Genomic DNA, 18,036 nt, shown 5'->3' on the forward strand with positions numbered 1-18,036 from the left:
AGTTTACTCCTCCCTTAAAGACCGGCAACGTACCCACTAAAATGAGTGTCCATAGAAAGGAGCCATTAGAAGCAAAACTATGAATCTAATAAGGTAGAAATTAAAAAACGTATATAGGTTAAAATCGCACTAACGTATTACCCTATCCAATTAGAGAGTTATTCCTCTGGCGAGTTGAATGCGAAATGCAAGCCATAGCACAATTTTCTAACGGGTGAGCCACCAGCAAAAAATTTAAAACTGCAAATCCTCTAAAAGTCTATGGATTTGAATTGCGGCTTTAAAGTATTTTTAAGTTCAAATAAAGCAAAATTAATTCGCGTGCTTTTACTAGCAGGATGATGGAGATTGAGATATTTTCGATAAAGTTTAGACCTCTTTGTTTTGACAATTCATTTGTTTATTACAAAAACTTATATAAGCGTGGCGTAGAAAAGAACTAACATTATAGTATTGTCTTTTATTAACATACCTTTTACACATTTAAAGAAAACACTTTTTTAACGGATTGAAGCTATGTGTTATTATAAACTTATTTTGGATATTTTTGGATCCCAGGTGTTTGATAGTTTTAGTTTAGAATTTTTGTCTTCAGTCACCGTGACCACGCACGCTGTAAAGCACGCGAAACGTCGGGAAAAAAAATTATATAAAATAATTATAAGTTAATGATAATATATAGCTTCAATCCGTTAAAAAAAGTGTTTTCTTTAAAATGACATTATAACATTAATCACATAAATAATTTTTGGGTAACATTTGAAATCTTTTCAAAATTTTTATCTTTCGCCTTATTCTACGTTTGTAGCAAAAACGACACTAACAATAGAAAAAATTTACTCCCATAATTTTTCCCTACAGCACCAAAAGAAGTATAACTTGAATAGTTCTAAGTTCAAGTTGTTATAAATAGCCTAGACAGTGTCGGTGATATTCATGAGATGAGCACTTACATCAGATGTTTGCCCAGCCATTAGACAAGCACAGCTGACGGCATTACGTTTCGAAATTAAGCGGAAATTCTACGCTTATATTTTACAATTACTTAGTAGAAATGTTGGTCTATGATTTTTGAGAGACTATCCAAGATGAAGTTTTGGAAGAGGTTTTATTTAAATTTATAATCTGTGCAATTGTAGCTTCTATTTCGAAGATGTAGCTATTAGGTGGACTGAAAAGTAAGTGGGCAAACATAAAAAATACTTTTATTTATAGAATTCTATTTAATTATTCAATAGCGAGAGCGATACAACGATTATAGCGGTCATACATTTTTTCCATACAACTTTTATCGTACGATTACTTTAGCTTAAAATAGGCTTCAGTTTCGGCGATTACCTCTGCGCATCATTATTATTATCACCACCAATATGAGCTGGTCATTTTAAGCACTTTTAACGCAAACAATAACACACAAAAAATAATGTGATATAAAATTTATATTTTATATTACATTTAATGGCAGTCACTGCTAAAAGCCTTTACAAAACCGACAAGGTTGTTACAATGTTACTCGACTCTTCAAAGAATACACTGTCTTCGAGTTCTGCACGGCAGAGCATTCCACATCCCAATAGCAATATATTGTATCAATCAATCAAAATACGTTTATTCAATTTAGATGCGTCTTAGGGCATGCTTATGAATGTCAAAAACGTTTACAAAATTCGCGAAAGAGCAAGACTACGCCATCATATAATAATATATATATCTCAGTAAAGGCAATCTCATTTCATTTTCGAAAATTAATTGTAACCCTTTTATAACCATGTTTTTTAAGAAATACACAAAATAGAATCTATAGAAATTAGGCTTGAGCAAGAATTTTCCAAATTCCGTCTGCAAAAAATCTCTGGTATCCTTTTTTAGGTACAATGGCTTTGTTCTTCCTCTTTTATATTAAATATGTTATAATGATTAATGCATCTTACAATATATTATATATTATTTTATTTTTTGAATAAGTAGGTTTTATGACTGTCTATGGGCTGCGATGACTGCCCTTTTTGGTCGTCCCGCAAGCTCGTTTGCCCCCCTATTAAATAATAATAAAAAAATAAGTAGGTAATAATTGTTAACTGTGTTTTATGTTTATGTTTGAATATGTATTCCGTTTTTGGCTTGTGTGTATAATGTAATTGTTGAGATATTGTATAATCAGTAGCTGTAGGAATAATGATAAATAAATAAATAAAAATCAACCAAGTCCAGACACCTCTTACTCGAATTTTTCGCGATTAAAACGGTATTATAATTAATTATTAATTAAACAGTAATTATCCGGAGCTGGATATTTTCGGTAGTGGGATGGTTAATTTAAAAAAAAAAGAGTGGCGGAGAGTTTATTGCCAGTTCTTCTCTTCCGATCTACGCCCTTGATTTGAGAACTGGCAGTAAATGTTAAATTAGAAGCATTAATATGTATTTCCTTATTGACGAGTCATAAGTGTACATTATGTTACCTATTTGATTAATGATTTTTTTACTTTAAAGAAAGCATTGTTAAGTGCCTATCTCATACCTAAACCGCTGTTTTGCTGGATTTTTTTACTTAACAATAAGCAAAAAATGCTTTTCAATGCTTTTTTTTAATATTTTATTTTATATATGTTTTAATTGTATTTTTAATTTTATGAAACCTTCATGTTTACTAAAATTGTCATATATTTTAGATAAGATTGTAACATATACTGTAGATATAGCATTATGTATGATGTGGTAAACTTGAATAAATAAATAAGTAAGCAACTTTTCTTTTACGATTATAAAACGTTTTCTGTAGGTTTAATAAGAGTAAATTAATGATCAGTCTGTGTCCGAGTTATTTCACCGGGAACAGAGGATCTTAAACAGGCGTTAATTTATGACTGTCAAACAGGAAAATTTATATGTAGCATTGGTATATGTAACGCTAAGACATATCGGTTTAGTATAAACATCAAATGTGGTAGTATCTAGTAAATACTCACTAAGTAAAATTTAGTTCTTTGGCATTTAAACCTGAATTTCAAGTAAATTTTGATAGAAAATCGGGTTATTAATTTCTAATATAATAATTGTAGTCCAGGTTTTTAATATAATGAAAAGTATTAGAAGAGCAACGAGAAATTGTTTATTATCGTCGACGTTGAAACGCTAACAAGTCACCGCTGCGAGCGTTATTTAGCTTCCTGTTTCACGTCTTAATAGGTCACTTTATTCACGGCCAGAAGTAAATTAATTCGTACAGTGTTTTAGAGGGGATATTAAAAGCGTTTTCGTGAGGTTCATTGACGTATAATCGATATATTAAAAAATATCGATTTTGAATCGAAACATTAAATTTAACACTTGAGTTTTGTATTGTTTTAGACAATACGTTATAATCCTAACTTACGTTTTTGCGTGTTTACGTCTCTAGAATTTTACGAAGGGCTACAACGTATCTGTCAGTACAATGTCCTTGAACAGAAAAACTTATTATTTTCACAAACTTCACGCACGTAGTTACCGCTACAAACACCGAGCGCCCATAACGCTCGCATTAACCCAACTAGAAACTAACTTATAATAAGTGGGCGAGATATCTTCGTCGCTAATAAGTTTTTTCCTCTCCCCACAGCGGTAATAAAACTTCATCAGTGCTACGTGAGGACGAACTCACAGTGGCTTTCGAAGCCTTCAGTGAGAGGCAGCGAATTGGCGCGAGCCTCAGTCAGGCGCCGGCCTCAGGCAGCGCCGGTCGTGTGATGGATTGCGCAAGGTAAAGGGCATGCGGGCCGCGCTCGCCGCGCTGGCGGCTTGCTGCGTGGTAGCGAGCGCCGAGGTACCCTCCGCGCGCCTCGCCCCGCGCAACACCACCGCCCATCACGTCCTTCAGTGCAGTGATGGGCTTGTGCTACCTGCCTGGCTACCTCTTGAAGATGTCCCGAACGTCGAAATCGCTATCCGCGGGTCCGTCTACTTCCTGTCACTACTCTATCTATTTATCGGCGTATCTATCGTCTCTGACCGATTTATGGCCGCTATTGAAGTCATTACCTCCAGAGAGAAAGAGGTGCGCGTACGGCGAAATGGAAGTGATCAAATTATTGTCGTGCGCGTGTGGAATGAAACTGTGGCCAATTTAACTTTAATGGCACTCGGTTCGAGTGCGCCGGAAATCTTATTATCAGTCATCGAAATTGCTGGGAAAAATTTCGAAGCTGGTGATTTAGGCCCTGGCACAATTGTGGGATCAGCTGCGTATAATTTATTTGTTATCATCGCCATTTGCGTTTTTGTGATTCCGGACGGCGAAGTGAGAAAAATAAAACATCTGAGAGTGTTCTTGGTCACAGCGTCATGGTCAGTTTTTGCATATGTTTGGTTGTATTTAATATTAGCGGTGATTTCACCAAGTGAAGTGGAAGTATGGGAAGGCTTAGTCACATTCCTTTTTTTCCCAGCCACAGTCTTAACAGCCTATATAGCTGACCGAAGGCTATTAGTTTACAAGTATTTGAAAAAGGGTTACCGTGTAAACGAACGTGGCGTGATCGTAGAAGTGGAAGGTGATGGCTCAGTTGAAATGGCCTTAAAACCCTGTGATTTTGGTGACGACGAAGAAGGCCGGGAACTTGAAAAATCTAGAAAAGAATACGTACAAGTGCTGCGTGATTTAAGAAAACAACACCCTGAAGAGGATTTAGAAACGGTTGAGCGCATGGCCCTAGAAACATTAATGGCAAAAGGCCCAAAATCTCGTGCATTTTACAGGGTGGCAGCTACGCGAAAAATGACTGGTGGTGGTGACTTTTCCAGAAAAATATCTGAAAGAGCACAGAGTGATTTGAGCGAAGTAAAAGCTGAGCTGCAACGTCGTGAGTCAAGTTCAGTGACTGCGGAGCCCAGAGGACCACATGTTCGCTTTGATCCCGACCACTATACGGTGCTGGAAAATTGTGGTTCGTTTGAAGTACGTGTGGTTCGCGGCGGCGATCTAAGCGGTGAAGTCACCGTTCAGTATACCACAGAGGATGGAACGGCGGAGGCTGGTTCAGATTATGTAGCAGCACAAGGATCACTCACATTCGGACATGGAGAAACTGAAAAGAAATTTTCTGTCCAAGTTATAGACGACGAAGTCTTTGAGGAAGATGAGCATTTTTTCGTTCGACTCAGCACTCCAAAGGGGGCTTGCTTGGCCTCGCCTTCGATGGCGACTGTGGTGATCTTGGACGATGATCATTCGGGTGTGTTTTCGTTTTCGCAAAGAGACTATGAGCTGACAGAGTCGGTTGGGACGTATGAGTTAAAAGTGGTAAGGACTGCTGGCGCCAGAGGTCGTGTACGGGTCCCATATAACACAGAAGATGGTACAGCAAAGGTTGGTGCACAGTTCGAGGCATCAGAAGGACACCTTCTCTTTGAGAACAATGAAACTGAGTAAGTACACATTAAGCAGCTTATGATATGAAACAATTAATTAGTAATGTACGCGGAGTGCGTGATAACAACTCTGGGCAATGTAATGTGACAATGCTTTTGACATAATTGTAAAATGTATTCCACTAATTTAATTGTGCGTGGTGCACATTGTTAAATCTTGTAGCCTAATTGACATAAATTTTAGCCTGACAAGCTTTTAGAAAATAATTATACATGCAGTAGTGAAAAGTATGTTTTAGTTTCCACTTCAAAATGAGCGTAGTAGTTTTAAAAAATAACAACGCTAGTCTGACTTTATTTTTTTAATTATAGTTTTTTTTCTAAATTAATGTTACACTTATAGTACTATTTGTTTCTTGTCCTTCCTCCAGTAAAAAAACGTATAAAACCTAAGTCAAATCAAGAATTGGTAATTATTAAAGGCAAATAACTTTGGGTGTTTTTATAGTGATTCCTTAGTCCAGCATTATCCTACTTATGAACCGTTATAATAATTAAATGTTACTATTAGCTTGTAACCAAATATACCAGTAAAATGCGTTTACAATTCCCGAATGATTTGAAGCTACGTTTAATTTAAAATTACGATTTTCTGAGAAAGAATTAAAGCTATATTTCATATCTCGGCAATCACCGCTAAAGCCGTGGTATTCGGGAAAATTCGTTGAGTCATACTTCCTTGGAACTTAATTAAAGTACTCCAGTGTAAGTCTCATCTATCACTGCCCAAGTTACGGCGGCCTTCAATCGACTGATATATGATTTACACATATATTAGAATCACACATATGATGAATGATATCAGAAGGGTAAGCGTAAGTTTCTCTAGAGAATTTTTATGTAGATAAATCTAATTTTTGTCTATTAATAAAAAAAAAACTTCTTGATGCTGATGAATGCATTTTTTTTTAATTTAAATTCACTGCCAGTTCTCAAATCAAGGGCGTAGAGTGGACACGAAAAACTGGCAATATAGTCTCCGCCACTTATCAATCGCCAAGATTTTTGTTCTACATAAATTTTTGTTAAGAGCTCAAAATGCTTCACATGACATTTTGAAGTAATTAATTACAATAAGAAATGTTGTCGAAACCACTGTATGAGGCACATATATTTTGCATTTGTATTTTATAACTGATTTTGTTGGTTCCCTTAACTATTGAGTCATGAAACACTGATTTATGAAAAACAATTTACACTGAAATGGTCACAAAATCGCTTATCACACGTCCAAGGACATCCCTTTTAGAACATTCTAATTACGCATGGTTGGGTAAAACTACTGTTTTTTATGTCTAGTTTCAGTTTGATTTATTGTAATATTTCCCTAAATACTCGTACTAGTAGTATATAGAGAAGTTCATGAAAATTACTTTTTTATTATATTATTATTTGTACATGTTATTGACATCAAATAAGCTTGATAAATTACTTATGAAGTTAATTAATCTAAGTTCTGCAATATAACAGTATTTTACAAATATTAATCAATTTTCTTCGACTGTCTCCATTTGTTACATTAGATTTCCTTACTAAAACGTCTGAAGTAAAAACAAACAAATTTATATTTGATTAAAAATCTTTGGGACAATACTTTCTAAAGACAAAAATTTCGGTTTATAGAATTATGATTTGTGGTGCCAAAAGTTAAAACCTAGGAATAGCAGAATAAGTATGGAAAGAGATGCAAGAATATTTAATAATATGCATTGTATTTAAATTTATATTATTTATTAATTTTAAATATGCGTAAAATCAAATGATACAGTGGCGATATTGGCTAGTAATAATAATTCAGGGGCGCTAAAGCCCTACATGTCTTTAAAATATGTCTATGGGGCTTCAGATTGTATCCGGTTCTTTGATCATTTTTTTTCATAGACAAGTCTGATATATCATCGAGTTTTGGATATAATACAAGCCGGTTTCCTCACGATGTTTTCCTTCACCGAACGAACGAGTGTTAAAATAAAAAGTTCATTGGTTTAAGGGAGCGTTCAAGTATTACGTAACGCAAGTTTTGAAGATTATTGACCTCCCCCCATGTAACGCGCCGTAACGTTTTTCTGTACCCAATAGTAAAGCCCAGTGACTCTTTATACCTAAATGTTACCATTATGTGGTGTAAAGTACTGGAAAGTCGAAAATAATATTAACAATAACTCGGAATTCAATCCCCGCCCCGCATCGTAACGTTTTACAAAAGGACAATAAAATTTGTTATGTAATACTTGACGCTCCCTAAGGCCGAGGATCGAACCTTCGACTTCAGGGATGAGAGTCGCCTGCTAAAGCCGTTAGACCAAAACAAGACACTGATTATAATACAAAATAATGTTAGGCTCTTCCACTTATAATCTTTTAATAGGATTTTGAAAGATTATGTAAATTGATCACTTATTCCAAAGTGTCGATAATTTGATCTTCGTCAAAATATGGATAATCCGCTGACATGTTACGTGTGACCTCCATATGGCTTCCAAGAAACCGTACCTATTTTTGGCATCTATTATAAGTGTAATTATAGTTCAGGCGACACATCGACGCTATTGTGCGAAGGTTAGAAAGGTGACAGTTTCTTAATTAAGCTTTTCGACGTAAATTCTTGGCAAGCTATTACTTTTATAGTATGCACTTTTAAAGGTATTAACCATGCACAAACGTGGGAATTTATAAAGTATTTTATATATGAAGTATATTATTTACATTCGACTGTAAAATAATGCCAAAGTTTTACAACCCACACTAATGTAACATATTATGATTGAATTATATTATTTTTTTAAACAAAGAAATTTAAAAAAATGTTCAAAATATCATCAAATTCAACTCAATCAAAAATTCTAACAATTATTATTTTTTTCAAATTAATTCAATTCAAATTCTACACATCATGACACTACAAAATATGTCAAAAAATCTTTCTATTTATACCTATATAGAGATACACATACACAATTAAGTCAAATTTTAAATAGTCGAACAAAATCCGGCAACGCACTTGCAAGCGCCCGGGCCCTGTCCATCAGCATATAATTCTAAGGGCGATCCGTATATCAACTAAATTTTTTGCACAAGTACTAAATGTACAATTGCATCAAATTTTAAATAACCGTACAAAGGTCGGCAACTCACAAGCGCCACGGCCCTGTCCACGGTCGGCGGTTAGCATATAATTCTAAGTGCGATCCATATGCCAACTACATTTTTGTGTAGTAACATTTACCGCTAAGATTAAGAAGAACTATCTGTTCATTTGTCCTTGTCCCATAAAACATTTAGACATAGACATTAGACATAACATTTATTACAAACGAAAACACACACAAAATAACAATACTTAAAGAAAAAAATAAAATAAGACATCAAAAACAATAAAAATTAAAATTAAAAATTACCTTTTGCCATTCGGTTCGCTTCCAGTGTGCAATGTGTGTGTACTGTGGTTGTAATTGGCCCTGGCTCAGCATTATGCTGAGGAGGAAAAAGTTCCACAGCGCTGGTCATTCTGCCAGAGACCACAGCTGCTAGTTTGCGCCTCTAATAAAATAAAATAAATAATAATAATACCAAGTAGAAAATAATAATAATAATAATATTTAAGTTAGAAGTGTGAGTAATGAAAATCGTGTGTAACGGTGTATAATAAATTAAATTAAATTAAAAGTTAAAAATAAGAATAATTGTAAATAAGTACCTAGAAATTTTTTGTTTTTTGGTTTTTGGGTGGATAAAAACTAATTTGAACACAAAATAATACAGTACAAGTAATAAATAAGTCGTCTGCTCGCCTAATCCAATATAATAATGCCACAGATATCACAATTACTCTCACAGTTAGAGCAAATTGAATTTATCGAGTTCATTACAATACTGAGCTCTTGTACAAACTATTGGAATACTTCAATTTGAAATTAAAGGTATTGAATGGGTATTCATGAAGTCCTAGATTTTCTACGGAAATAAAGGAAAAGTGCTGAGTTTTTCAAATAGACTTTTGAGGCGAGTATATTTATGCCTGTGTTGATGTGCGAAGATTCTACTGATTTGATTGTAAGATTTGATTTTGACTTGCGGGAATTATTTCAGAATTTGTTTTAGTGTTAATCTGATTTGTGATTCATTTTCAGTCGTTTTAATTAATTTTGAAACTTTAATTATATTTTTTATAAAAGAAAATTGTAATATCTAATATATAAAATTCTCGTGTCGCGGTGTCTGTAGTTAAATTCCTCCGAAACGGCTTGACCGATTCTCATGAAATTTTGTGTGCATATTGGGTATGTCTGAGAATCGGACAACATCTATTTTTCATTCCCCTAAATGTTAAAGGTAGTCCACCCCTAAATTATTTTTTTTGAATTTTGAGATTAAATTTATTTTTATTTTTTTATGATACAGCATTAAAAAATACATATAACCCCTGATTTTCACCCCTCTACGATCAATCCCTATTTTTTATTATAAATGATGGCATGACATTGACATGGCAAAACGACGTTTGCCGGATCAGCTAGTAATCTAAATAAATTTTCCTTTTAGCATAGCCACTTTAACTTTAATCTAGATAAATAAAACTCATTTGGTTTTTAAGCTACATGTAATGTAATATGATTCATAAACAATGTCTAAATTAATTCGGCGAATCAATTCAAGTCCTGGAAAATAAGAGGTGGGTTCCTTACTCTTTACAGATATTTAAACTGAAAAAGACGCTTTAGCATTTTACAATCATACTACTGTAGGTAGAACTCGTTTTATTGATTTTCCATTAATATACGGAAGTTGGTGATCAGACATCGTCAATTTTTAGGTTTATTCTGACTTGAGCACATAGTACGACTCCAATATATATCGAAAGCAATATGTTTTGAACATACAGAGATCACACTTGGTTCATATCAGTGGTTTCTAACATTGCTTCCCTTTGCCGTATGAGCGAGTGTAATTTGCGTACATTTATATACAGTCAAACCTGGGTAAGTGAGAACTGGATAAGTGAGAAAACTTTATAAGTGAGAGTAATATCCGGGACTCGGGAAGCTCCCAAAACCTCTATTAGCGAGAAACAGAAACCTCTGTAAGAGAGAGGCGTTTTTCCCTCATGGACCTCCGTAAGTGAGGCTGCTACTTATATCTATACCTCTATAAGCGAAAGTCGAGCTTTATATATTTATATTATTCAGGAGGAACTATACCTAAAATAAAAATACATACATACATAAAAGATACACACATACAGTAACAAATGACAAATTTAACATCTGCTATTTTATGACTCATTTTAACTTTCGTGGAACTTCCTACCATCGTTTATGAGTTAGAGAAAAACATTCAAAATTCAAAAACAGAAACCCAATCGAAAATTACGGATTTTTTAAAGTGTAAATAAGTTCTAAATACTGTGACTATGTGACTTAGTTATTGCTGCGTACCTCATAAGAGAGAAACGCTGCCCATGTACCTACATTAGCGAGAAACTCGGGTTAGTGAGAAACCTCTATAAGAGAGAATGAGATTGTGCTCCCTTGAACTTTCGCTTATCCAGGTTTAACTGTATATATATATATATATATATATATATATATATATATATATATATATATTATATATAAAGACCAATAATGTCTGTGCAATGACGCTTGTATTAGCTGCCTTTGTCATTGTCCGGACCTCGTAAATTAACGTCAAAGTCAAATCTGTTTAAAGCCGTAAATACTCGTGGTTTTTTTCGATTTGCTAATTCTATTATTAAAGACTATTTGATAGTCTATAGTTATAGTATTTTGAAAGTCGTTATTATTGATGTCGGAGCAATGGCGTTAGTGTCAGCTGCCATTGTCATTATAATTTAATAACAGCATCAAAGTCAAATAAGTTCAAAACCGTTAATACCAGTCATTTATTTGAATTGTCAAAAATGCTATAAACTAACGACTATTAAATGGTCGATAATAATAGTGACTCCATAGTCATTATAGTTACTATTAAAATTAATTTCGCATAATTTAAAACGAAAATGTTTTATCACAAATTCAGGTTGTTACTAATGCAGGCACTAGTCGGTGCGATCCTCAGTTCAATGGAGCGGTCGATCTATGCAAAAACCTTTAAAAAGTAGAATGTCGAAATTAAACGGCTCACAACAAACTAATTTTTATCGTCTGCAATGCTGGCGTTATTATTTTCAATAATTTATCTGCAGGCTCTGTTTTTGTTAAAATTCAGATCGTGCTTTCTAGCTTCTCGTTTGTTACTTTGTAAACATTTGGACCCTGTCTTTGCGTTCCTGTCGTTAGACGACAATCTTATTATATATAAATTACGCGTCACGTTGTTTGTCCGATTTCAATCAAATTTGCACACCTCACATAAATACATATATATAATTCTACTATACGTGTGTATGTCACTGAACTCCTCTTAAACGGCTCTTAACGGGTGGAGCCCTGGATGGTTTAGATTCACAAATCAGCCCGGCAGATGGCGCTGCAGTCGGTATTTTCATACTTTGTTTAATATCCTAATCACTTCAAATATCATGCAGGACAACGTCTGTGGGGTCCGTTAGTATACGTAATTTATTGTCAGTTCCTGCCTTCCTTTCTCCAATTATAGTCCTCAAACTTCCTTCACCATGTTAGTGCTGTCCTTGTTCTTCGTTCCTTTGACTCCTCTCCTCTTACCTTACCCTACCCTAACAATGGTACATCTCTTTACACGAGAAATTTTATTTAAATACAGATTGTCTAAATGTCTTATACAATAATGGGAGTTAAACCAGAGTGGAGATTCCTTCGCTTAACCACTCACTAACTTCGGATTCACCTTAGGGTGCACTTAAATTTTAAAGTTCGTGTATTGCGGGAGCTATTTGAAATAACCTCGGTAAATACCTACTTTACATAGTTAGCGAAATCCAAGCGGTTTTGTGGATAAACTTTCTCATATTTTGTCATACTTTAGTTTTTACTTGCATTTTATGTAAATTCTTACGAAACATTTTGGTACACGAAAATATTTTCGTGTTACAGCTATTATTAAGTACTTTACTAAATGTCGAGAACGTTGCAGTGATTTGCCTTTTTTATATATTACCTTTTGTTCTTACAAAAACTAACTCTATAAATCAAATCAAAATCAATTATTAATTTAGGTAAAACTATCGTCAAAACGTCAAAAAGAAATACATATTAGATGCTTCTAATTTTACTTTTACTGCCAGTTTTCAAATCAAGGGCGTAGTACGGATTCCTGGCAATAAACTCTCCGCCACTCTTTTTAATCGCCACTTTTTTTTACACAATGTTTGTAAGGAGCTGTATATTTACAGTACTGGAATAAAGTGTGTTGTATCTTATTAAAAAAGCCGTTGATAACCCAACATACACACCTTCACTTTTACACCATAGCACAACAGAAATTAAATGTATCGAATAATTTTTATTGTTTGTACCCTTATGTATTCCATCTCTGGCTTTATTTTTAGTGTAATTATTTATTATATTATATATAATTTTTGTAAGCTGTAGGGTAACGAAATAAATAAATAAGTAACTAAAATGTATTATTATTACTTAGAAGGTACCGCTTTGTTGTACTTCAAGACTGTAATAGGAGGCAAACGGGCAGGAGGCTAGATGTTAAGTAATACTGCCCATGGACACTCACAATCTGTCAATATTGCCGTCAATTTATTACTTGTATCTTCAGTTTGCAATTTAGTAGTTCTTATGTAGTAAATACAGCTGTGTTACTATTAAATAACTAACTTACTAACAGCTGTGTTACTAACACTACAAAATGAATTAATAAAGGCACTATTTAGATACAATTTTTTAACACAGACTAATTAAATCTACCAAAAACCAAAATTTTAGCGATTAAACAACTATATGTTTATAGCACCCGTGTCTTAATAAAAACAAAATTAAATAACTCTCTCCATAGTAGCTTATCATTTAAAACAATCAAACACACCACTACGCGCAATACTCGTCGAGCGAGTTCGCTTATCTTGCCGAAGCCGTACAAATTATTTGAAGAAGTCCATTAAGTATGAGGGTGTGCAATTATTTAATCAATTATCGGCTAAAATTCGTAATATTAGCGCGTTTAACCAATTCAAAAGGGCATGAAAGATATTAGAATGAGCCTAGTAGACTAATATTGGGATGGCTAATGGCGACGTGTATCTCGCTCGTATTTACATATTAAGTTTCTCGTGTAAATAAACTACCTTTTTTTGTAATGAGAAATAAAGTTCTTTAAACATTAATCGAATTTCAAACAAAGAACCCTACCTTTAAACAGCCAAGAACTTTTCGAGAAACGCGTAGCGAATAACTTAGTTCGTACGTTCGTAACGTACTTCGTTTGCAATTGGTCCTATTTCTTTTTAGACTATAAAAAATGAAAGAGACGGCGATGGTTCGGAAAATGTGAGAAAACAGGAATGTCTTAGGGTAAGATTATGAGACGAAACTAAGTGTTAAGTATACTCGAACACGTTTTTCACAAAGGGAGCAAAACTTAGAACTTGCTTTAGTTTTCGACTTAAGGTCTTTTCAAATAAATCAACCTTTGTCAGGTTTAGATGCTGATCATGAGAAAAAAATAACAATAACTAAAACTACAGTCAATATCTGTTATAACGACATCGAAGGGACTATTCATATTTGGTCGTATATAACCGATAGTCGTAACAGCCGATGACGTTGTCATTAAGTACCTAATACAATAGAATTCAGCCGGGACCTTTGATTTTGGTCAATATAACCGGTATGTTCTTCTAAACGATGTCGTCGGAAACGGTTTTAACTGTAAGAAACTTACACCTCATTAAACCCATGCTGTTCTGGAATATAAATTCTAATGTATACAAAGCGTTCAAATACTTTAGCAAAAGTGTTTAGAATAAAAGTACGCCAATATCTGCATACATAAGATTTGATTTAATTTGTCAATAATTAAGTTATATCATAACAGTGATTGATAGTGAAATAGAAATTTAATTACTGTAGGTGGAACAAACAACCCATTTGCAAAGCATCCATTAATAGTACCTCTTAGTAGTTAATAGTGTTTATGGGTACAAAAAATCATAGGCTTAATCGGAAATTAAAAAAGGCTCTTAACTTTCATTATTTGACTTTGTTTATTTATTTATAAGTAATCTTACAGCCAACATACATATTATAAAATAAAACACGTAGACAATATACAAAGCTAAAACAGATTAAATTTTTCTTTGAAGTATTAAGTATTAATTGTAGTTTATTTAAGATTAAATTTCAGTTTTCTTTTATATTATTTTTCTTTCTGTCTATGTATCTACTTACTTATTACTTAGTTCAGGGGCTCCAATATCTGCTAAAATAATGTCTCTTTTAATTGAATAAATAATTTTTTTGAAGATTCTATGAAAAAGGACGTAAGTACTTTGTATTTGTGTTTAAACTAAAGTACGCCTTATTGGACATATGGTATTTTAAATTAATAAAACAAACCACATTAATTATATCCAGAATGCAGCAACCGACTCATAAGTTGCCGAAGACGTAACCGGGACGCGAATTCTTAACGAGTTTGACCTACTTCCGGTAACGTATTAGGGACAAACGAATCCTTATATTATGTAACTAGATAGTTGGCAAAAAATTCTAGGTGAATTGGCGGCTTGGATTTGTGTCATGTATGGCTAATTAAATTTAGAGCGTTTAGGAAAACTGGAATACCTAATGTAATGTAATAAAAGAGTAGAGAAAATGTTGTCTATTTATTAATAAAAGTTTGTCACACCCGGCGCACTGATGGCACCAGAAAAATAAAATGCAATATTTAATGTTATAGGCAGTTATAGGCAAACATAACTAACACGAAGACAAAAAAAAATAAACTAAACTAAAGGAAAATAGGTAACACACATAAAGGTAAACTTTTTATTTAATTCTAGAGTTATCTCTATGGTTTTACTTTATATACGTAAATATCTGCACGTAATTTTTACCTCAAGTTCAAGTCAAAACATTCAAACGGACGAAAGGAACTGGCAAGAAACTTTCCACCGCTCTTAAATTGCCAACTATTTTATAAAATCCGTTGAATTATTTATATATAGAGCAGTGTTGGTCTAGTGGCTTCAGCGTGCGACTCTCATCCCTGAGATCGTAGGTTCGAATCCCGGCTGTGCACCAATGGACTTTCTTTCTATGTGCACATTCGCTCGTACGGTGAAGGAAAACATCGTGAGAAAACCGACATGTCTTAGACCCCAAAAGTCGATGGCGTGTGTCAGGCACACTATTAGATTGAAAAATGATCATGAAATAGATTCAGAAATCTGAGGCCCAGACCTAAAGAGGTTGTAGTGCCACTGATTTATTTAATTTTTATTTATATATAGGCGTAAGTATATGACAATATAGCGTCAGATTACTTTTGCTTAAGTAAACGACATGACGCGAACAAGCCAAGATCACACCTAGACGTTTCTCTGAATAACAAAATATATTTCATTTTCTCCGAATTTCTCTTGATATCCGTTGAAGCTCGCAAAATTTGAGCAAATTCTACATTCATAACCTTTGAGCCGTTTCATTACGCATCCGAAACATGTCTTATTTCGGAAATTCGCCATATCAATCCAATCTACACCGAAAATAGACCTTTTTGGTATAAAATACGAGGACACTTCATACAATGGTTTTGAAATATATTGGAGGGTAGTTTTTATCGGATTGAAAAGGGATATGGAATTGGTAAATGGAAAAATAATTATCACGTTTCACGTGCTTAACAGAGCTATCGGTTGTTTAGGTAATAAATGGTCTAAGGATGGGTAAATTAAAAATGTATTCGCAGCTCAATGAATACGCTAAAACTCAAGAATTTCATAAATTTATTCCGTCAAAATATTAATAGTATATTGTGAGATAAAACTATTAACAAAATTTACGGTGGATTAACTAAGAGTAGTACAACTGAGTTAATGAAATGCCCGATTAACGAATATAAAAAGCGTAGGGCAGCAATTAAAATAATTCTGTGGAGGCGATTTCGGGTTGGGCCTGAAATTGCATCTGTTTTTTAGTATCTTTTAAATAAATATTTCTATTCAGCCCTCTGTGACACATGTTGTCAAGTTTAAATTGTAGAAGCGCGCTGATAGAAATGATGCTAATTAATGCTGCTTCTTTTAGTATTCAATCTCTTCTTTAAGGATACTTAGTTGTGCAAGATATTATTAGGTCAGGAAACTTGAAGAAAACGTTAGCCTAAACTAAGAAGAAAACGTTTGTGCATCATTTATAATATTCCGGTAGAAAAATCCAACTTTCGGACTGCACTAAGGCATGCTGGTTTCCTCACGATATTTTCCCTCCTTCCATAGAAGACAGGAAGTCCATTGTACACAGCAGGCGTTCGAACCAACGACCTTAGTGATAAGAGTCGCACGCTGAAGCCACTAGGTCAACACTGCTGCTACATGTAACCGGATGGAAAATATTGACAAGTAATAATGTCAATGCCAAAGCAGCCTCACAAATGAGGTTCTATTAAAGCGACGAAGTTAATCCGTTTAGAAGATTGTCGTTGATCCAGTTACAGGGTCGCCTTGATCGTGTTAGTTATAACCTGATTATTGTAACATGCTATATAATGGGTGGTCTATAAAGAAACACTCTGTGTACGCCCACGTTCATGCAGCTGGTTATTTTTTTTTTTAAGTGAATTTTTCTGGGCACTTCGTCGGCTTCACGTAGCGACCTCACTGCTCCGAGGATGTATGTTCGTTGGGAAGTCACATCCACGCATTCCAGGACTACGTGAGAAGCTTATAAAAACAATTGATAATGATGGGCAAAGATCTATAAAGCCGTAAATCAATATTTTTCGGTAACATTACCGCAACATTATTCTATGCAAATCGTGTAGTTTCTCAATCGTAGCCCTGATATCACATTGGGTTTGCAGTATAAAAACTCAATACTGAAGTCGGGATCGCTATCGCTATTGGCAGTTGCTGTACTGTGCTGTTAGACATAGATGACGTTTATAAGAGTTCTATGTACAGAGACTAAGGAATAAAACATTTTTTAAAGAACGGGGTCAAACGGGCAAGTGGCTCACCTGAAGAGATACCGCCGCCCATGGACACTCTCAATACCAGAGAGCTCACGAGTGCGTTGCCTACTGTTTGACCCTAAATCCCTAAGGTTCCCCATAGTGATGGTTCATGGCAGAAACTGCCTTTAAACGCTGAGTTGTAGAACGACGGGCACAACAATTTACTTTGAAAGAGTCTAAGAGTTACGCCACATAGACGATTACTACCTACAGAAAAAACAAATTCAAATGATTGAAATCATAAGTATAATTAAAGCGCAAAGGAAAACGTACCCTGTAAACTTCGTTAAAGAGATCCCTTTCTTATCAAAATGTATCCGAGACTTGCAAGTTATAATGAAGAGACTGTGTAAGGAGGACAACTTCTAACTTAATTATGATAGAGGATCAAAGTTTCAGTTCCTCAATTCGGTCGTTTAAGGCTAATTATACGGTTTGGATGAATATATATTTTGATGTAAAAGAAGACTTGACATCCAGGAAGGATTTTTTTTATTT

The 18,036-nt window shown here is 34.2% G+C and overlaps 1 protein-coding gene across 2 annotated transcripts in view; it reads left to right on the forward strand.

Moving 5' to 3' along the window:
* The first annotated feature begins 3,687 nt into the window (after positions 1 to 3,687).
* LOC125054850 (sodium/calcium exchanger 3) overlaps positions 3,688 to 18,036 on the forward strand; it is a 77,553-nt gene continuing 63,204 nt past the window's right edge. For both annotated transcript variants that reach the window (XM_047656978.1, XM_047656979.1), the window contains exon 1: positions 3,688 to 5,406. In XM_047656978.1, coding sequence (XP_047512934.1) covers positions 3,752 to 5,406 — 1,655 coding nt within the window. In that variant the 5' untranslated portion in view covers positions 3,688 to 3,751. The remainder of the gene's footprint in view (positions 5,407 to 18,036) is intronic.

This window comes from Pieris napi, chromosome 12 (genome assembly GCF_905475465.1).
Source record: "Pieris napi chromosome 12, ilPieNapi1.2, whole genome shotgun sequence".
NCBI classification, from domain to species: domain Eukaryota; kingdom Metazoa; phylum Arthropoda; class Insecta; order Lepidoptera; family Pieridae; genus Pieris; species Pieris napi.